General features: G+C 43.7%; 1 protein-coding gene across 2 annotated transcripts in view; it reads left to right on the forward strand.

The window, feature by feature from the left end:
- LOC110394039 (vasoactive intestinal polypeptide receptor) overlaps positions 1-21,076 on the forward strand; it is a 110,548-nt gene extending 89,472 nt beyond the window's left edge. For both annotated transcript variants that reach the window (XM_021387651.1, XM_021387650.1), the window contains 6 exons: positions 829-889; positions 4,473-4,542; positions 7,544-7,635; positions 12,029-12,158; positions 13,171-13,212; positions 14,743-21,076. In XM_021387651.1, the coding sequence (XP_021243326.1) occupies positions 829-889; positions 4,473-4,542; positions 7,544-7,635; positions 12,029-12,158; positions 13,171-13,212; positions 14,743-14,934 (587 nt within the window). In that variant the 3' untranslated portion in view covers positions 14,935-21,076. The remainder of the gene's footprint in view (positions 1-828; positions 890-4,472; positions 4,543-7,543; positions 7,636-12,028; positions 12,159-13,170; positions 13,213-14,742) is intronic.

The raw sequence follows: 22,648 nt of genomic DNA on the forward strand, positions 1-22,648 counted from the left end.
TTCTCTTCTTCTCCAAAGACATTGTAAGCCATTTAGCTGGAGATATATGTATAAGCAAGCTGAAGTGGCTTTCTGTTCTGTGCTCTCATTAGCTGAAACTGGAAAATAATTAGAGTGGGGAATAATCTTGAAAAGAAGGAGAAAAAAGCATTTGTGTCGTGCAGGGGTGTGCTTGAACTCAGGGTTTGATCACTTTGCTGTACAGTAACTTCCACTGAAAGTGACAGGAGTTACGCTTGGGTTCACACTGCAGAAGAGAGGCAATTCTCCATGCCATAAGTGTAGGGAGAGGTGATGTCAGCAGGCCTGGTTTCAGATGCATCAGGTCAGACCTTCTTTAAACCTGCCTTGCGCAGAGATCCTTTCAGCACAATGCCTCTTAAAGATCTTAAAGAGAAATGTATGATTTTAAATCAAAGGAAATATTTTGCATTGGTAATGCGTTCAGAGGTTCTTTGGGTGAGGAAGGGCGATGACAGGTACTGGAAGGAATTTTGGCCTTTCAGTCATCCATCGTTTGCAAGAGCATCAGTGGTGGATCTGAAATGGATTATGCAAGAATTAATAATTTGGACATACTTGTTCTGTTTGCATTACCATTGCATTTGGAAATCACTGTCAATAAAGGATACTGTGACTAATGCAAAACAAAGAGACCTTTCCTTCCCGGGATGTTTCCAATCTAAATCTAATCAAAGATGACAAACAGAGGATGAGGAAAGAGGGACCATGCAGATAGAACAGGACCGCTCTCCTCAGGCAGTGAGGAGCAGTGGTGAAAGCATGCATGATGATTTGTGGCAGTAACACCATCTCTCCTCTCACCAGGTGCCCCCTCTGTGTTCATCACTGCTTGGACGGTCGTCAGGATTTACTTTTTCAATGTTGGGTAAGCTCATGGACTCACTTTTCTTTCCTGTTGTGAACATATGTGCAGGAGATTTGTGACCAGACCCCCACTGTCCCCTTTTGCCCCCCAGCTGAGCCCCATGCTCCGAGCAGAGCTTGGCATCCTGCAGGACTGACCCTACATACACTAGAGCAGCAGAAACTTCATGAACACATCTATTAACTCCTGCAGAAAAGCTCTAAAAACTCTGATTTAGATCTTTTTTTCAGGCAGATCTTTGGATCTGTTCTCCACCCCCTTTAACCTAACAGCTGCCTTTGACACTTTATGTAAGAAATAGAATACAGGTAAGCAAATGAGGCACATATTTGAGCTACCCAAGGATATATATGCAAGTAAACAGGATCTGATCCGTCATGCTTTGACTCAAGTAGTCAAACTGGAGTAGTCTGAAATGCTTTTATGAGAAAACACTGCAGAGAGTCACAGATTCAGGTGCTCATTATGCACTCACTGTGCATGCCCTTGCATCAGGCACTTACAGCACATGGTTAATTCCATTTTCTCCCTTGCAGTCTCTCTCCAAATGTGTCCTTATTTGTCCTTATTTCAGTAAGGGAAGCAGCTCAGATTTTTCCATGTGTTTTTGATGTATAGTCGTGCTAACACATTTCCTTAGGGCTGCTGGCTTCGTCTATGGTCTCACTCTATCTGCATAAAACTGACCTTATTTACTATGTTAATAAATACCCTCTAAAATCAGAGAGAGACCGAAGGGTTTAACCATTCTGACTACCAATTCTTCTTACTATATATTCCCACTCTGCTCCAGTAATTCTTAATAAAAATGCAGACTGCTTTGCAGCGGAGGCTTTAAAGCTCTACGTTTTTGTGACAAATAAAACAGTGTGAATTTACAGGATATGTTAACACCTAACATAGATTTTTTTCTTTGCATATTAAAATTACCAACAGAGAAAAGTTTCAAGAAATCAACCCAGATTAAATAAAACCTAATTAGGTAGGACTTGTTAAACAGTATTAAGCTTGTATTTAGAAATTGTAACTCCAAATTAAAGTGACCTTCATTCAGAAATTTTAAAAATGAAGTGCTCTAGATATAATGAGGGCCACTTTAACTCGAAATGGAAGGGCAGCATACACCTGCCTTGGTATAAACATCTGTATCAGAGCAAATCACTCTGGTCTCCCTTTATAGCCAGCAGAGATTCAGCCAGTGTAGTCCATGGAGGATAATTCTTTGGTAATTCTTTTCAGACTAAAATTGATGCTTAAAACAGAATCATAGGATCACCAAGGTTGGAAAAGACTTCCAAGATCATCCAGGCAACCGTCCACCTACCACCAATGTTTCCCCATTCAACCGCATCCCTCAGTACCACATCTAAACATTTCTTGAACACCTCCAGGGATGGTGACTCCATCACCTCTCTGGGCAGCCCATTCCAGTACCTGACCACTCTTTTGGAGAATAAATTGTTCCTAATATCCAACCTGAAGCTCACCTGGCGCAACATAAGCCCATTCCCTCTCGTCCTATCGCTAGTTACATGGGAGAAGTGGCCAATCCCCATCTCACTACAACCTCCTTTCAGGCAGTTGTAGAGAGCAATAAGGTGTTCTTCCCTGAGCCTCCTCTTCTCCTGACTAAACAACCCCAGCTCTCTCAGCCGTTCCCCATAAGACTTGTGCTCCAGACCCCTCACAGTTCTGTTGCCCTTCTCTATACATCATCCAGGACCTCAGTGTCTTTGTTGTAGTGAGGGGCCCAACACTGAACACGGCTCTGAGGTGCGGCCTCACCAGTGCTGAGTACAGAGGGATGATCACCTCCTGCTCCTGCTGGCAACACTATTTTTGATACAAGCCAGGATGCCACTGGCTGCCTTGGCCACCTGGGCACACTGCTGGCTCATGCTCAGCCGAGCATCGACCAGTACCCCAGGTCTGTTTCCTCTACACAGTCTTCCAGCCACTCTGCCCCAAGCCTGTAGTGTTGCCTGGGGTTGCTGTGGCCAAAGTGCAGGACCCGGCACTTGGTCTTGTTGAACCTCATCCTGTTGGCCTCAGCCCAGTGATTCAGCCTGTCCATATCCCTCTGTAGGGCCTTGCTACCCCCAGGCAGATCGACACTTCCTTCCAACTTGGTGTCATCTGCAAACTTACTGAGGGTGCTCTCAGTGCCCTCATCCAGGTCATCAATAAAGATATTGAAGAGGACAGGCCCCAGCACCGACCCCTGGGGAACACCACTCATGACCGGTCGCCAGCTGGATTTAACTCCATTCACCACCTCTCTCTGGGCCCAGCCATCCAGCCAGTTCTTTACCCAGCAAAAGGTCTCAGGGGCTGTGCCTTAAAAGTGCCTCTCCCTCTCAGCTCCCTTTACTCATGCTGTCAGCATTTTTAGTTAGATGAGCTGAAGGCAGCCAAACCAGTCACGGGTTCAAATAACCTGTTTCAAACATGAATGCCAACCATTTGTCATGAACGCACACCTGAAAATGTGCCCTTAATCACCTGAATGCTGTGAGGGCTGCACAGAAATGTGTTCCTAGCAGTATTCATTTCCAGCAGTATTGTCTCCAGTTTAATTCCATTCTGTCATTTCCTTCTTGGCTTTAAAATGCAGTTCTGGATTAAGTAGGTGAGTGGTGTGGTTTGCCGACCATTCTGACTTCAGAATGAAGCCAGTCACAGCCTTGGCCATATGGACATGTCTGACTAAATGCATAGCTTGGATGCAGCTAGCTGGATTTTGTGGGGCTAATCCCACCACACCTCCTGTCATTGTTTTCAGAAAGGGATGTTTGTTTTTCCGACGGCGCCAATTACTCTGTGCCTACAGGAATCTCCATCCATGATGATGGATAGCATTAGAGGCCTCACTAATCTGTGATTCTGATAGCACTTCCTTGGAGGAGATGTCACTGTAAGCAAAATTAAGCAAATCTCCATCCTTCCCCCCTTTGACCCTGATACAACATAGATTCTTAGATCCATTTGAGTTGGAAGGGACTTTTAAAGGTCATCTACTCCAACTCTCCTGCAATGAACAGGGACATCCTCCAGCTCATTCCGTTACCAAGGAGAAATGCACCCACAGCATTATATCTGGGGCAAATGCTACCTACCAGTGCTCAAAGCTGAAAGTCATCAGCTCTTCCCAGTTCACGCACACCACATTTAGTCCTCTTCATATGATCCCATGTACACAATTTTATCATTTTTACATAGACAAATAGGGATAGAACAGTGGGGAATGGCTTTAAACTAAAAAAGGGGAGATTTAGATGAGCTGTTAGGAAGAAATTCTTTGCTCAGAGGGAAGTGAGGCCCTGGTATTGCTGCCCAGAGGGAGTGTGGATGCCCTATTCCTGGGGATGTTCAAGGCCAGGTCGGATGGGGCCCTGGGCAGCTTGGTCTGGTGGGGGGCAACTCTGCTTATTGCAGAGGATTGGAACTAGATCATCTATAACATCTCTTCAAACCCAGGCAATTCTGTGATTCTATGGTTTAGGCAAAGTACCTGAAAGGTAACAGAGATGCTTGCTTTTTTTCTTGATGTTTTAAGTCTGATTTTTTTTTTTTCACTTTTTAGGTGCTGGGAGGAAATAATAGAATCCCCAATCTGGTGGATCATTAAAACTCCTATTTTGGTGTCTATTTTGGTAACGTATCAGTATATTCTTCAAAGCCATCCTTAATACTAAGCGTGTGGGGGGATAGAAGTGCCTTGATAAGTATTCTGTAAAAATCCATGGAAAATGCACTGACAGAAAACATTGCATTGTATACCGAATGTCTGTCTTGGGATAAGAAGCTCAACCTCTGGATAAGCATCCTTACCTTTAAGTATTGACTTAAATGTTGAGGGAAGAGCTTGAGTGATGGGGCACCCAAGGTGGAGCTCATGTAAGTCAGACCAGCTCCATCTCATCCATTTGCTCTGGGCACTGGTGCAGTAGCCACGGAAGCACATAGCCAGAGGAGATGCAGGAACATGCTTGGAGACCCAGCAAAAAGTCCTTATGTCTAATGAATCAGTGTATGTCTAAATTAGAACTGGTGAATTCTGCCATGAGTGCTTTTGTTTCTCTGAGCTCAGAGCCCAGGGTGACTTCTTCTATTGTGGACGTCGACAATGTAAAGTAATATGGGATGAGTCCTACCTTAAACTTCTACCTGGTTAAAAAGAAGGTAGATGAATTCCCTCAAGTATTTGCCTCTTGTTATAGCATCCAGCACAAAGCTGGATTCCAACTATGTGTTTTTACAGTAAGTTCTCGACAAGCTTGGCTAATTTCCATATAAATCTGCAAAGGTGCTTCGCTCATTACTTCTCTGGATAAGATCAGTTCTGACCGCAGAAATCACGACACTTCTGAGGAACTGAGTAATTCCATCCTTGGTGAATATTCTGTGTTTCCTCTGTCAAGTGTAGAGCCAAAAGCTTGAAAAATGAACTTGAGTTAAACTTAGCTTTGAGTATTCTCAAATCAAGAAACGTGCGTGGGAAGGGAAGGAAAAGAATACAACAGAAATCAAAGCAAATGTGTCTCTTTTAAACTGAAGTCTTTTCTTAGACATACATTCTTCTTATTCCACATACATTACGCCCTTTGCAAGGAGACCTTTTCTGTAGCATTTGTCATACACGAATTCCATGCTGAAACAGTTTGAATAATTACTTATTATTCTATTCGCTGCACTGAAAAGAAATAAAATTCTTAGATGACACATCTCAAAATATTTATGTCATCATAGAAAGACATAAATAGTATTTTCCCTTTCCCTAGATAACCTTTTGGTACAGAAATACACCTTACTCTCCCAGGATCAGTGATGCCATGTTTTCTTTTGGTCAGTAAATCAATTCCTCATTACCAAACAAAATCTACCTGGCAATTATCTTATTTTACTTTTGCAGGTATCATATAAATCTGTCACAAAGGAAGGCCATGATAACAGCTATACAATGAATAATGATTTCTGCAGGGAGGAATGCTACAGTTTCTGCATGTCCACTGGAATAAAGCATAGATCTGAATTGAAGGAAGAAATATATCTATACAATTAAACATTAGAAAAATCTTTCCAACCTGAATAATTAAGCACTGAGAACAGATGAAGTGCCTTTAATTCTATTCTAGGTTGAAAAATAATCTAAACAACCCTTGTAGTTATTTGATTGCCATATCTTCTACCATGCAATGCTAAGGCCATACTAAGCCTTTAAGTCACATTCCACCTGACTCACTATTGCTCTGTTTTTGTGCCTGTGTTTACTCTTAACCATGACGAGCCAACACAGTATTTAATTTACAGCAGGAGATTGGGAAGCAGCTCCAATCCTACCTGCAGTGGTGCAGTTTGTGTGCTATCAATGTTCATTAGAGTAATAGATCTAGCTAATTCTATTTTGGACTGATAAATTTTACTTGCTGTCAAGTCAGATGCTAAACATTTTATAAGCAAATAAATATGAACAGAAGCTATAATAAATGTCATGGGGTAGATAAAGAATGATTAGGCAATGCATCATAACCAAGAAATGCAATTAATTTCCAGTCACTCTTAGCCTTGGAAAAAGAGCGGTTGTCTAAATGAGAGATAGGCTTTGGTCTGCTGCGTTCACCTGCTGTTGAGACAAACCTGAGAATTGCTGGAGGAAATGTTATAATTTGCTTTTGCAGGAAATCAGATTGGCTGGTTGACACAACTCCTTCCAGCCTTTACATCTCCTAAAAATCAGAATCCTTTGTGCATTCACTAAACATGAAAGGATAAAGAAACTAAACTAGACTATAAGGAAACTAAACTAGACTAAGGCCACAAAAGTCCATCCTCACTTTTCTGTTGGATGTGTTGCATGAATAACAGCGTGGTTCAGTGGGTAGGACTTTAGAAGCCAGTAAATTTTCATTCACCTCATGCCATCTACTTTGTAGAAATGGCCATTCCTAGCTCTACACCTTTGCTATAAAATAAGGCTAGCCTTGCTTGAGTATGTTAATGAAACAGTTTTGAGTTTTTTGAGTGAAAAGCACCATCTGAAATCTGAGTAGCTAGATCCGTCTGGTCTAACCTTGTAGGAGAGGAAACTTTCCATTGTGCTGGTGAGGTGTAACACTTGCTATCCGAAGTCTCTAACTTCTCTCCAGAGAAGAATGCCCAGCAGCATTGAGCGGAGGCCAGCTTAAGTGGATACAGCTTTGTGTTTTGTTTTGGTTTCGTTGGCTCACTGCCTCGGTCTTTGACACGCTCAGCAGCCGGTCCCATGTCACCGTCTCCCAGGGGCTTTGACGTCCGTCGCTCTGCTAACTCCCAAGGCTCTTTTCCCACCCTGTCGTCGGCACTCCCCCGCGCAGCAGGACGTCGTGCATAGCTGTGCTCTATGGGTTTGACATCATCATACTTGGGATGTATGACACAAAGTCCCAAGCAGGCTGATGTCAGGCCCAAGATGGCTGCCATCCTGTGTCGGTTTACTGTGTGCTCCTAGAGTGGGGTTCTCTGCTCATGGCTTTTTAACAACGCCTTGCTCCGTGGCAAAAACATTGCAGTGAAGGCACCCCCCCTTTAACAATTTCCTCATTTCACTGCAGAATAATACTGCAGGAGCATAATTTTTATTTCTTTTTTTTTTCCTGTTTCTCTCCATCCCAACAGGTGAACTTCATTCTCTTCATTTGCATCATCCGTATCTTAGTCCAGAAGTTGCATTCCCCAGACGTTGGACACAATGAAACCAGCCAGTATTCGTAAGTCCTGGGCTTTTTCAACAGCATTGTATGGTTTTGCAAAACCTGCTTGGCCCTTAAAGTACTGCCTCTGTCTGCATTTTTACTCATCAGAATCGTGTATTTGTTAATTTGCTAAAGATGATCAGAAATCAGGAAATGGGCCTTTTGCTGATGGGTGTGAGAGCAAGAGTAGAGATCATGAAACAAAAAGGCTTTTTTCATTGCATATTCAATATTTAATCAATATTTGTTGGATCCTGAAGGCCAGGAGACCCTGATGAAGAACAAAGAGTATCCATCTATAGTATAGAGGCTTTTTTATCTGAAGCAGTTACCCTCAACTCACTTTTTCAAAGTAGAAATTGAGAAAATCCATGCATTCCGTAGAATCTATGGCAATTTTTCGATACCCTAAAGTAGACTCCCGAATGAGATTGCATTAATCCATCCCTAATGTACTTATTTCTCTTTGCTGTTGAGAAATAAATTTGTCTGAGAAGTTTTGCATATCTTATAGCTTTTGTCCCAAGGATATAACGTTGACCTTAATGGGTCTCCTTATAATGAACAACGTGCAAGTGAAATCAGAATTTGTCTCGGTGTATAAGACTGGTCTTTGGTGCAGCATTTTAAAACTACAAGAAATCCATCTCTCTGTGTGGATTTCTTATATCTTCAATGCAAATAAAATAAAAGTTCAGACATTGTCTCATTTTTGCCTCCTGCCAACCTGGCTTAGCATTTCAAATATCCTGGGTATTTATCAAAGATTTCTAGAAAATAACTAAAAAGGAAAAAGAGCAGTGTCTATCTGGTCACTGTTCATAAAATCTTCTTTGCTTTTTGAGGGAGCTGTGTACTTTGAAGAATGTGAACTCGGTTCATCCTTCAGCAAGATGGAAGACTTAAAATCAATGTAGTCCTTAAATATTGACCAACCACAACTCTGTGTCTTTTTCTCTAGTGATTGGTGAATTATGTATTTCCATCTCCTTCCAGAGATTCTCAAATTTATAAAGGAAAATTCCAGTATTTCACCTTAACTTCTCCCTGCAGCTTACAAAGCCAATGATTTCTTTTTCCATCATCATAACACACCAACATTACCAGACCCGTGTTTTCTATTGCATCTCTATGTATTTCAAGTTGAGCAATGTATCTTCCTACAACCAGGACTGCAACAGCTTTAGCCAGGTGGTTAGATTAAATCATCATATTGAAATATGTTCTAGTACTTGCTATGCAGCAGCCTGGAGCAGTTGGCTCCCGTTCATCTCCCTAGAAGTGCTGCCAACCACGCATCGGAAGGGTTATGCCCAGATTACCTAGCAGGTCATGCTGAGCTTTGAGCTCATGGCTTTTTTTCTACATATTTTCCAGTGGAGTGCGAATTGCCAGTAAATCTTCTTTGCCTGGTAAACAAGCTTAGCATGACAGAGCAGTAAGTAACAAAAGCTTTCCCATGTCAGCCTGCCAAACGGGAACCAATTGCAGAAGGACGAATGATCTTCACATCTTCAGATCTTCACCTTCCTCATTCATCTGGAAAAGTATCTCAGCTCCATTCAGGCACGAATCAGTCCCATATAGGTGTCCAAGCCATATCAAATGCCTTAGGATATTTGATACGCTTGTCTGGATCTGGCATATGGGACACAGGACCTGTGGGACACTTGTGTATAACTTCTGTATATATACAGCCAGACTCCAATGAAAGTCTCTATTGACTGTTGACTGCAATGAGACGTGAGGCACCACAGACTTCTGTAGAAATTAATATTAAGAGTTTCAGCTTGAGGTTTGGATTCCACCAAGTTTCCTCAACATTTAGTGTTTAGACAGCTAGCTGTAGAGACATCTGGGGTCATCCAGATCCTTTTATAAATGACATTAAGCCGTAGGTGGATGGTTGGACTAGATGATCTTAGAGGTCTTTTCCAACCTTGGTGATTCTATGATTAGGCACGAAATCTGCAGTCTGGATCCTTTTATAAGTTGTACCCCTATTATCTGAAATGCTCCTTCATGGGCTTTGGCCTGCAGGACCCAAGAGAGCTTACCAAAACTTGTTGGTAATGGTATGTGTTGGTTCCTCCTGCCACATCTGGGATAAATAGGCTTTAAAGTGACAACACTGGGAATCTCTCATTTCCGTTTCTTCCTCTTCCTCTTGTTTATTTTATATTGTTTATATTTAAAAAATAACATGTTGATATGTTGATAGTATTGTTCAGTTCCAGTTCCAACTGGTTTCAGTTTAGCTGCAGGGTGGAAATTCAGGTACGCTGCTGATTCACTCACTCATTAATGCTACAGGTACTGAGTTGGGCTTTAATGTGTCAGAAATTGTGAAAACAAGTCTCCCAGAACAGTTTTCTGCAAATGACAGAGATTTGTGCAAGAGCAGGACAGCAATATTTGGGGCAAACAGAAGAAGAAAACACCTTATTTTCTGCAGAAGAAATGTTGAGCAAAATTCATCTCATTTTATTCTGTGCATGTTCATAGTTCAACGTTATCATCCAAGTTTTCTGGGCAACTTTCCATTATGTGTTCAGGAGCAAAGTGTTGTTTAACTCTTACCGCTCCTAAGGAGAGGAACGAGTGCAGCGCAGGATAGTGGAGATGTATTTTCCCTAAATCATCTGTCACCATGTCAGAGAGGATAGGTATAAGAAGTGCACTCTGTGACAGGAGGAGAAGATAATTAATTTTTTGAGAAGCGTGGCTTCCAGCAGGTAACATTAACCAGCCTTAGACAGCTTCCCAAGCATTTATGCCTACTGCACAGCCAGTCTTTTGCTTCCTGGGAGAAACTCACTATGACATACGGAAGATGATTTTCCTTTATGCAATTTGTAGGGGGATTTTTCCAATATTATGGAGCCAGACCAAAGGGAGCTTGCCTTGAAGATGACATAAAATCCAAAACATCACTTGGTGTTCTGGGAAGCTTAGTGCTGGAAGCAAGAGACTGGTTTGAGGTGTTGTGCAAACTGGAGGATGGAGCTCCTGGGGATTAGTCTATGGGCCCTGCTTATAGGTTGGTTGGTGACAGAGCAGTCCTTGCTTCCTACAGGCATTCCATTTGCCAGGAATGAGTTGCAGCCAGCAGGTATTCCGTGGGGAACCACAGCCTCCAAGTAGAGTTTTAACATCAAACTGTCTTTGGGCCTGGCCCAGGGAAAGCTGGAAAGGTCTGCTGGGAGATACGATGATGAGCTGATGAGTAGCGTCTGCATAATGCTGGCATATCAGCCTTCACTGCAGATCTATACAGATGGCAAATAAATGAAGATGGTCTGGGGAGACTGAGCCTGATGGGACCTGAGGGGTTTGTAGATGGAAGAACAAGTATTTCCAACACCTGAGCCTAAGCTTCAGTTCCTCCAGAAGCCCCTGGGAGGGGGGGATGCAGAAAGATGTGGGTGACCAAGGGAGCCAAAACCCCTGTAAGCATCCTGAAGTTCTTGATTTCTTTTTTTTTTTTTTTTGTCAGCTAGATTCTAATAATGATTAGATTAAATAAATTATCATCTCTTCCTAATTAGACCACTGATTACCCAGCCTAATGCCATTAAGCACTAATACTGTTCATCCCCCTCCTTTGAAGACATTCATTGTGCGATAGCCTATCATTATTCTGAGCTAAACATACCATTTGTCTCCCAGAAGCTGTAATTTCCAGAAATCCTAAGCAAACAAAGAAGACGCTAGATAATGGTTTAGCTTGTAGAGATGAAAAAATCTCCAGCAGGAGGGGAGAAAGAAATACCTCCAATGAAGTTACAGGGAGTAAAGATAGCACATTATATGTTGTCACTGCATCTGAAATCACCAGCCATCTGCAGTCTGCAGGAGAAACAAACTAGGGCTGATGGATCTCCCTCAGCTGAAGATGTGTATTTCTTTGAGAGCTTTCATGAGGAGGAAAGTAAGCACATGGAAGTGCTCCCTGCACAGTCCTTGGTTCTGTGAACTTCTATATCTAGCAACTTTCTGTGCTCATCAGAGGGTCTGCTTCCACATTTCATCACATCCCAGCCCAGGTTGTTAGAAGGATCTTGGAAAGATTAAGCAATGGGGAGTTGATCTCAGCTCCCTCTCTTTTGGTAGCGCCCAGACACTTCTGCTCAGTGGGTGAGGGCAGCCTGCTGACACTGCCTCACTTGAGGCTGCTATTGAAAGCCTGGATGTTCCCAGGACCACAGGGTAGGTGGCCCATATTACATAGTCTAACAAAAAAAGCATTTAGTGTGCATGGCTACCCCATCATGATCCAAGAAATCAGCAAATATCAGCAAATTAAAGTTTCAGGGTTGCATAAGGCTCAGCTACAGGATTTCTCATCAGCTTATCCTTTAGCTCCTCTTCCCTTTCCCCTTATGACTCATGTTTGTCTTTCCAACAGGAGGCTGGCCAAGTCCACCTTGCTGCTGATCCCTCTCTTTGGCATTCACTACATCATGTTTGCTTTCTTCCCTGACAATTTCAAAGCAGAAGTTAAGCTGGTCTTTGAGCTTGTGGTTGGGTCGTTCCAGGTAAGTTGCCCAGTGGACCACCAGTCTATCCAAGGAATAACCAAACCTGTGACCTGGGCTTTCCCCAGACGTGCCCAGTACTGGTCCTGTGCCACTGAGGAAGAAGTTTCTCACTCCAGCTTGGCAAGGGTGGAAAATAATTTTATATTTTACCTATGCATTTATATATACCTTACCAGGAGTTTCTGTCTCCTTGTTTTAGGCATCTGGAAAGAAAATGCACCTCTATATGGTAGTTCCACTGGGTTGGATTTTTTTGTACCTAGAGAAGAAAATCAAGCACATTCATTCAGTTTAGACATCATTAATGCAGTAAGATGTGATGAATAGCCTTCAGGAAGTCTTCTGGCTGTTAATGGCATCCTTGTCTATGACCAGTTGGGTTTCATGAACTATCACTTCTGCTAAAAACGTTCTGCCTCTAAATCCTTCTCAAGGAGGACTGTGGTTTATTAGAGGAGGAGGCAGGTTCCCCATGAGGATGCATTAATCCTGAGGAAACCCTTGATGGCATTTGCTTTGTAGACCTTTCCACAAGCCTCACCTCATTCACACCCAGCATTGGGCTGTTTATCTTGGCCTTGCTGTTGCCTGAACAGAAGCACTTGTTTGTGCATTTGCATCCATCCATCAAGCAGCTGTAGCCACTTTGAGTTCTCACAGTCTCCGGGCACTTTGAGTTTCCCCAGGAAAGTTGCCTCTATCATCCCACCAAGTTGCCTTCAGTGCTTAAGTTTGAATGGCCAGGTGCCCTACTTAGAGCTGAAGTGATTCCTGCTGGCTTTAAACACCAATCTGGAGCAAGCCTTGAAGTTAAAGCCTTGCATCTGCTCCAAAGTGCCTTAACCAACCTTCCTCTTCTCCTTTTATAGGCAAAATGCAATTGGTTGGTAAGAGGCAGCTTAGCAGTTCTCTGACTGTGTGCTCTTTTTCCAGAGCAATGGGCTTGGGTTGTGATCTAGGAAAATATAAGCTAGGAGTTGCTTAAAGCCTGTTCTCTCCTTTCCCCTAGGGATTTGTGGTGGCTGTCCTCTACTGTTTTCTCAATGGGGAGGTAAGATCAACCATGTTATTTGGTTAATATTTATTTGCAGCTAAGGCAAATTGAATGCTTGTGGAGAGCGGATTGAGGAGTGTCCCATTCCTGATGTTACCACACTGGGGAAACCTTCCAAGTCAAGTCACCCACCCCAGAAAAACAACTCAACCATTAGCCAGACAGTTTCCAGCACAATTAATAAACATATTAGGACTTTAATTGCTGCTGCTGAGTCCTTCCTTTACTCACAAGACAGCATCAGCAAAAGCTTGCATAAACCCTGAATTCAAGGGAGCACCTTCAACAAGGAAGGATGTGCCCATCTTGCAAGCCCTACTCATGTTTAGAATCTCCCTGAAACCCCAACAGAATCAGGCCCACTGCCAAAATGGAGGCTTGTTAGCACAGTGATATTTTTGTACCGTGCTCCATCTGCCAGAAGGAAACTCAGCAGAGACTGATTAAACCCAAATGGCAAAGTCTACCGGGTAGGTGTGAGCAGCTGGGAACTTGGAGCTGCTGTCAGATGGAGCACGTTCAGCTCGATAAACTGACAAGAAGGAAACAGCTGTGATCTGGACTTGTATTCCAGCTTCCTGAGGAGAGGAAGAGTGTCCAGAATGACAGTTTGCTCTCCTAGGGCTCTGATCCTTCTTCCAGCCACGCTGATGCCATGTGGGCATCACTCAGGGCAGGTAGCCCAGCTCCAGCAGGGATCTTAGCTAGTGAGCCTGCTTGGAGCAGGGCAGTGCAGACTTCCTGATGGTCCAAAACCCAAACAGGACTAATGCATCTTGTTATGCACAGATCAGTGCTAGGTGAATGTATTTCCAGCTTACAGGTGTTGATCTTGAGATTCCCACATTTCCAGTACAGGAGTTTGCATTCGTGATGTACTGTTTCTGTGCATGCTGAGCCCAGAGACCCTCAGAGCTGTTTTATCTAATTCATGCCATTATCCAAAACTGTGCACTTGAAACCTGAATGAGGGGACGGTGACTGTGGCCAGATTAGTGCAGGGCTCAAATATGAACGGTGTAAACCAAATGATGTGTGTAAATCCCCTGAGTAGAAACAAGTCACCTCTATCGAAAAGCACAGCTGTATTGATTGCTTTACAAACAAGCTGCAGTTAAATCATTTGTACTTGGACAAGAAACATTAAGATGTTGTACTGAAGGACATGGTTTAGTGGGGAAATATTGGTGGTAGGTGGATGGTTGGACTGGGTGATCTTGGGGGTCTTTTCCAAGCTTGGTGATTCTGTGATTCTATGAAAAACAGGGCGGTAGAAAGAATCCCAATTATACTCACAAGCTGTAGAAGTTAAGTAGTCTGACATCTTCACTTTATCAGATAAGCAACTCCCCACGCTCACCTTTCTGCTTAAGCTCAAGGATTTCTGCTCAGGTAATTTGCTTGCCGCAGTGTCACCTCTCTTCTATGTGGCTAGCAGTTCTTCCCAGGTTCAATGACCTCTATAAAATAGTTATTACCCCTAAGTACACTCTCCTCTGCTGAATTCCTTATCTTTCCACCGTGTAGGTCCAAGCTGAGCTCAAGCGAAAGTGGCGGAGGTGGCACCTGGAGCGGTTCCTGGGCTCAGACATGAAGTACCACCACCCTTCCTTGGGCAGCAACGGCACCAACTTCAGCACCCAGATCTCCATGCTGACCAAATGCTCACCAAAGACACGCCGGTGCTCCAGCTTCCAGGCAGAATTCTCTCTGGTGTGATGGAGAGAGGCTCTCTGAGCACTGAGCATCCAAGAGAGAGAAGGATCCCCAGGAATCAGTGACCTATGGACAAACCCTTGCGAAGTGACATGCTCCGCTTGAGCCAACAGAGGACAAAAAAAAACTGGAAAAGCTTCTGGCATCCAGAACGAGATCAGACAAGCTAAGAGGCAGAGAAATGCTTTTCCTCTCCCTCTTTGCAGACCTTTCTCTCTATGTTGGTGCCCTGGGGGGGGCTTATAACTATGAGAAAAGGTCCTAGTCACTTGAGGAGAGCCTGGGAGATCCTAGTGCGCTATAAATACTGAATTGTGGGGGTAAGGGAGGGAAGAGCCTGAGTTACTGGTGGCTTTCCCAGAACCGGCATCTCTGAAACAGATCAATTGCACTTTTTTTCTCTATCTTAAATGAGCCAGTAAAGGAGAGAGAGGGAAACAAGAAGTGGGGGAAAAGAATGCCAAACTTACGAATGCGCCAAAAGCCCAGTTGCTAAGAGGTGGTGATATGGCGCTGGAAACAGCAAGGAGAAGGGACGGGAGGAACACGAGCAGGAAGGGGAGAGGCCAGCCCACCACCCTGCCCTGTGCAAAGAAGCTGCAGCACCAGGCAAGACCCTGGAAGGATGCCCCAGTGTTGGAGTGTGTTCTGCTAATTGCTCACCATCCTCGTTAGCTGAAGCTTTCCACGCGCCGTTGGGTGCCCTCTGGCAAAGCAGCTTGCTGAGAAGGACATCGTCATGCTGTGTTTGGTTGTTTTCAGTGAACAGGGAACTCAATTTGCATGTATAAAAACCAGGCACAGATGCCATCAGTGGAGTACGGCTGTGTTTTTCATACTTCTTCATTGAACCTGTAGATCTTGGTGCATTAGTGCACCCGGCATCATTACGGATCGGGGGAAAGCAATTGGTCTGTAATCCATTTGCACTTGCTAAGTACACACTGCCAGGAAAGGGAAGGTGTAGAACCCTGTGATCCTTAATTGAATCAGGCCTGCCATAGGAGCCAGTCTCCAGATGAAAAAAATTAGCTTCGCAGCAGCAAGCAAAATTGCTTTCATCAAAACAAGGTTGGCTCAGCACGTAACTGGCACTCCAGGAGTCGGAAAGGAGTCAGGGAGCTATTAAATTGATTTCTTTTTCAGCTTTTGTGGGGAGCTTTCATCCTATGATGAAGGCACTGTTAGATCTTTAAGAGATGCCTTGTGCATTTTATGTCGTTTTTGAAGACCTATTAGTTTCCACATTGGGGCAGTCCCTGTTTGAAGGATGTACATAGAGCCTGCTGAAACCAAGGGAATTGTTATTTTTTTTCTTTTCTTTCCTCGATAGAGGGGAGAAGGAGAGGAGTGAAACCAAATCCTGCTTAAACATGCCAAGCTGGTGGTTCACAGGGCATCATGTGAGCTCACCTTCCCAAGCCATGCATCCCAACCTTAGAAAGTAGCCCAAGGATGCAGATGCTCATGGTTGTTTCCCACCCAACTGCACTGAATGGAGTTGCACCAGTTTTACACTGGGGGTGGAAAATTCTGCTGAGCAAAGGAGGAAAATGAATAATAGGGCTGCTGTTATCCTACTACAACATGGTACATCAGTGTCCTTGGGAAGGAGTCTGGGTCTCCAAAATAATACTGGTATGTGGAAAGGAAGTATGAATTCTTTCATAGTTCAAAGATCTCAACTTTTCCACTAGCAGCAACTGGACTTCTCTTACTTCCAAATTAAATTGTAGTTCCTTGAAGGGAAACATTTTTAATTTAGTGTCTTTGGAGTTGGTTTGTTTTTTTTTTTCTTGTTTGCTTAGTTGCTTTAAGCATCTCGAATTCACTGCCAACAAACCACACTGAGCCCAGGAGAAGAGCAGCAGATCAGGAAATCCCATTCCCTTCTGAGTTCTGAGGGATGGTTGCTCCATTGCATACCTCTCCCCAGAGCTGTATCCGTTACCGTCTGAGCTGGATGCTGCCAAAATATTTCCCCACCATGTGGGACTGAGGACAGCATAGAGGACTGAGGTCTGCTGACAGGAGAGACTCTGATACAACTGCTATGAAGGGTGGGTATGAACCCATGGGTTTCCAGCATGTCATGGTGTAACCACGACTCCCCAGCCTGGAAAACCGAGAGCAGGTAGATATTTGTGAAGTTAGTTGTGCTGATCTCCATGCTCCTGGTGTTAAACTGCTGGCAAGACTCCAGGCTAGCCAGGGTTGGGTCATCTTTGTTCTCACAGAATCAGAAAATTAATCATAGAATGGTTTGAGTTGGAAGGTACCTCAAGGATCATCTAGTTCCAACCCCCCTGCTTTGGACAGGGACACATCCCATCAGACCACGTTGCCCAAAGCCCCATCCAGCCTGGCCTTGAGCACTTGCAGAGATGGAGAATCCACAGCTTTTCTGAGCAATCTGTGCCAGTGCCTCACCAACTTAGGAGTAAAGAATGTCTTCCTAAGATCTAACTAAAATTTTCCCTCTTTTAGTTTAAAGCCTCTGCTCCTTGTCCTATTACTATCAGGCTGTGTAAAAAGCTGATCTCCAAGTGGCTATGCTACAGTGAAACCATATCATTAGCAGTCAGAATCCAAGTGCCATGAAGTGTTCAAAGTCCTCTCTTAGCAGCCATCCAATTCCCAAAATGCAGAGAAACATCCTCATGGGGCTCTCAGAGGCAGGGACTTTTGTGCTTGGCGCTGGTTCTGCTGCTCTGAGTGCTTCCAGAGATGGGTTGGGACTCATGCAGAAGGTGCTGGAGAACTCCCACAACCAGTACCAAGTCTCCCATACCAGCAACAGAGGAACTGAAGCACAAAGCTGTTGAGAATTAAGCGGACCACTGCTGCTGGCAGCCTCCTGTAGGAGGTGGTCTGTGCCTGTGAGCCTGAGACACCTTGTGCATTTTCATTCTGTGTTTTTTTTAACCTTCCTTTTCCTCTCACTGTGCTTGTGATTCCATCTGCAGGAGGAACTTTCTGCCTTTTATTTACTGCTCCTCTCTATTTGCAGCCCAATATGAACCTGGGCCAACACCAACCGTATGCCAAAGCCAGCAGGAATAGTTTTGCCCTATAGAGACATGACAGGGAAAAGTTTGGCTGCTTATTTACCCATGCAACAAGGCCTTCTGCAGCCTCTGAGCTGAACTGAGGAGCTCCTTCAGAACTCAACTCCGTGCCAGGAGCGGTGCCCCAGGCATCCAGCCTGCAATTAGTTCATCACCGCGCATCCAACTGCATCGCCATTAGGCTGACAAGGGTCGATGAAGAGACAAAGTGAATGTGCTGTGATGGGCATGGCAGAGCTGCCAGGCCAGCTGTGTTGGCTTCAAATTTTGGGAGAAGAGAGGAGTCGGTGATGAAATCAGAGCTTTTCTCTCTGGGGATCTGAGCAATCAAGTGAATGAAAGAATTTCTCTGCCCATTCTGGCTTTTGGATCAGGCCCTCATTTAGGTACTTAGTGCAGGAATTTGGCCGGATAGCTTGGCCTCCTCTTCTCTGAATGTGATTTTCATCCAACTCATCAATAAAGTGGAGTTCAAGGACCTCACTGCAGCCCCAAATGACTACCCAAACTATTATCCCAAAGCAATGCTGAATAAATGACCCAGTGCTCAGAGCTGTTGCTGCTTCTCGCAAAGCACAAGCCTGACCAGTGGGACAGGAACGACTCTAGTGAATGCAAGTGAGTTATTTTAGTGAAAAAGATGGTTAAGAGTCATTCCTGGATGCACTACACTTTTTAGACATGTCTGAGGATCATGAGTTTGGATCCCAAAACTCTATACAGAAATGACACCAAATTCTGACCCCATTGCATCCCTCAGTTCACAACAGTGACTCCTGATTTACACAAGCTTGAAACTGGAATTTGACTTCAGAATAATTCCTCTGCCTTCAGCCTGGAACTGTTTACTCCCTTTTTATACGACTGAGAGATCAAATCCAATCCTGTTAATTAGTCACTCAAGGTTTCAGTGGTTAAACTCTTGAACAATTATTATTATCCATGGAACAATTAAAATATAAAAATTAAATGACTTTCTCAAGGTCTAGAGGTACAAGGTTCAATGCTAACATTAGGCTGTAGATATTTCTGTCTAGCTGGGACCTGTATGGCTCTGTGGCCCTCTGATAAACAGTGAGAAATGAGAATATAACCATGTTTAGGGCTTGAAAAAGAGCAGCAGAGAAATTCTAGGCTGTGACAGAACTTTAGGGCATTAATTTGAAATTGTTTTTTAAAAACAGGGCTATATACAGCAGCAGCATTGCTGCAGTTTTGGAATGAAGAAGGGATTCCAAACATTTTTTATTTTGTTGGGTTGGATTGTGGTAGGGTTTTTTTTGGCTGATCAATGAGCAATTGCCAGTTAGTTTATAGAAAGCAATATGAAGTTACAAAGAAAGCTGAGGAGCAGACATCACTTGGCTCCATTGCAGGGATTGAAGGGTTTCTTTGTGATCACTGTCTCCATTCCTTCTTCCATCAGCAGAGTGTTTAAACAAGGCAAAAAAAAACCAACCCAAAACCATTGGGTTTTTGCAGGAATCATATACTTTCAGACTAGAAGGGGTTTCTCAAACTTGGAAGTGCCAACACATGTCATTGTGAAGCGCATTTCGTTGTGTCTACATGAGTTCATGGTAGCACTTGGTTTGGTTAAAGGTTTCTGGGAATACTTGTGATATCAGAAGCATGGAGCCTGACAGCAGTCCATCTTCCCTGCAAGGTGTATGTAGGTTTAACCCCTCCACCCATGTAAAACACTCTCCTCTGCCTTGCCCTGACCTCTCTGCCTTCGGGTAGCACACTGGACTGAAGACAGACACAGCTGTCTCTGCACCAATGGTGAATGTGCCCAACTCTTGGTGACAAGGACTGCAGTCCAGGACTCCCTGAGTCCATGAAGCTTTGCACTTTTTGCATAGCAGTGCTTATGGTGGATGGGACCATCATGCTTCTTGATTGTAGATGACCCTGGAGGAGCAGGAGACCAAGCCCTTGGCCTCGTATATACCCATATCAATCTGGAGTGACTCTGGTGGGGTTGTTCTGGAACTAGCTGGTGTAAGTTAGGGAAAGGAATTAAGTCCCAGTGTGACACTTGGGGTCAGACATCCCAAAATCCAGAGCAGCATAGTATTCAATCTGTTTTGTTTCAGTCAGCCAGCTTTCACCCTGTTCCCAAACCCAATATTGACATACTGGCGTGATGAAATATAGTTATAACTGATCTTGTTATTTCCTCTAAAGATCTATAAAGTTACAAACCATGGCTTCCCTGGGCCAGCAGTCCATTTCTTCCACCTCCTTCTGTCTGGAAGTCTTCAATCTTTGCTCGTCTGCATGGTGTTGCACTGTGTTGAAGAGTGCTGGGTTCAAAACCCTACTTCTTTCTAGCACACTGCGGAATCACAGGGATAAGAGAGTTATTGGGACTGGAAACTGTGGGAAACTAAAGGAAATTAATGCCCATCATGTTCTGAGGGCCAGGCCTTTAGGACATGCAAATTGGCATCAGCAGAGCACTTGGCGGTTTATACCCCAATTCTGTGGATGTTGTAAACTTGTACATAGAGGAAATCTGAAGAGCACATTTAAAAAAAAAACAAAAAGTCACACATTTTTTATACTCTGTGGATAATAAATTAAGCTTAAAAAAAAACCTTTTGAATTCAAGAGTGCATTTTTCATAGTTTGTTTCAAACGCAGCTCAGGCTGTTCTTGTTCAGTAGCTGGTGCCAGCCAACTCTTTGGTGACTCTGACAACTCATTCAGACTGTAAGTCCCCCGTTCTGCCCTCCTGTAAATATGCTTTGACAGCAAAGAGTGATGAAAACCGGCTATGAACAGGGAATCACTGTTAAGCCACATTTCTGTGGATTTTTATGTACCGAGGTGCTCGTGGTGTATTTGGAACAGGCCTGCTTGCTCAGCACAGGTGAAATCTCCACCTTGTTTCATGGCCTTTTGCCTGATGTTATTTATTTTGTTCTGACTCTGTACAAATGCAGTGAAATGGCTATTTTTTTTTCCTTTGTACTTGGTTCATCTCCTTGCTTCAGAGGAGATTCTTCTCTGTGGTTGACACTGCTGAAAAGAAGCAATAAAACCATTGTGAAGAAGTCATGTCTAAGATATTCCAACTGATGTCGTAATTCATTTTTCTCAGTTCTGAGGAAGACACAGAAAAGGTGTTGGAGGAAGAAAAGCCATTCTGTGAAGAAGAAGCCATTCTATGATTCTCTGATCCTATGGTTCTGATTGTTTGACTCTTAGAGGTAATGAGCCTAGAGTTATGCAAAACAATCTTGTGCTTCACAAGGTTAGGCAGCTAGACTCCCAAAATCATAGAATCAATAACCCAAGGGTGTCACATCTGCCTCTGCATGATGTGTTTCATCCTTGCTGTGTGCCCAGTTAAGTCGTGCTGTCTTTTCAGGTCTTTATTACTCAGAACAAAGCATGAGCCTTCCTCTGTGCTGGAGAAATGCCTAGCAGGCAAGTGCAAGCGAACGGTAATTATTCTTATAAAAGGCACATTATTTAATGCACTTGAATATTAGGCAGTGAAAAATACATTGCAGTGAGGAATCAGTGGGCTTTTCTGTGTCCATAGGGTCAGTTCCACAGCTCACCTCCTCCTTCAGCTGATTCACACCCACTGTTCACATGACTAATAAAGGCCAAATCTACAGCTTGGGATGACAAGTCTTTGCTGTATCTGTCCCTCCTGCCTATGTGGCTAAAGCATTTTCTTTTGAAAGCAAAGGGTTTAATGCTCTAAGGCATTCTGAAAAACGAAGATACTGTATACGGACTTGTACCTGTGGATTAAATCAGAAATCAGAGAAAGCATGATGCCAAGGCCAAGGAAATGGAAGCTCAGCCAACTGCATTTATTCTGTGTATGCAGAAGCAATGGTAATCACATACTGCCAAAAAATGTCTTCCACATGAGCGTATCCAATCACTACCCAGAAATCAATGTAAGTAGCTTTGACAAAAGTCACCTAAGAAGTCCGAGGCAAAACTCATCACTAAACCCCATCCTAAATGCCTGCTGTGTGCCCTCTGTGCAAGGGCCACTCCTCCTGGTTTATAATGAGCGTAGCATTGCTTCCCTTAGATGCTCACTGCTATTTTGAATTTGATAGAATATGTGACCACCAAGACCCAAAAATTCTTGAGCTTGGCTTTGAGAGCTTCATTGTGTAAGTTCAGCAGTGAAAGGGCTTTTCACGGCTGCAAAAACACCACTCTCAATAAAAAAGAGACATGATTAAAAATGGGCAATGGCATATTTTTCCCTTGATCCCCTGTGGCTTCCACGGCAAAATACTACAATGAGGACATTTGTGATCTCCACGACACTACAGCAATTTCTTGTGTGGTGAATCAATTTTAGCTGTTAAATTACCTTCCCCCCACAGTCCACCAGTTGCATTTACTCTCTCAGTGCAATCTGTAGAAAAAGTCCAGTTGATTTCAGATGAGCTTAGAAAGGCTTTAGATTGTCTGAGAATCACAGGGGAGCGTGGCACAGAGAGCCCAGGCATTGTGTCACTGCTATAACACTGTACGCGCTCAAAGTCTTAACACCTCCTCCTCCAACACCACTCACAGAGGATTCATTCCCACCAGTATAACTCCCTGTGCACTTAACTTTCTGCTGGATCATATGAACCAAGCTAGGCAAGTTGAAATGTCAC

Source organism: Numida meleagris, chromosome 2 (genome assembly GCF_002078875.1).
Source record: "Numida meleagris isolate 19003 breed g44 Domestic line chromosome 2, NumMel1.0, whole genome shotgun sequence".
In the NCBI taxonomy this organism is placed as follows: Eukaryota; Metazoa; Chordata; class Aves; order Galliformes; family Numididae; genus Numida; species Numida meleagris.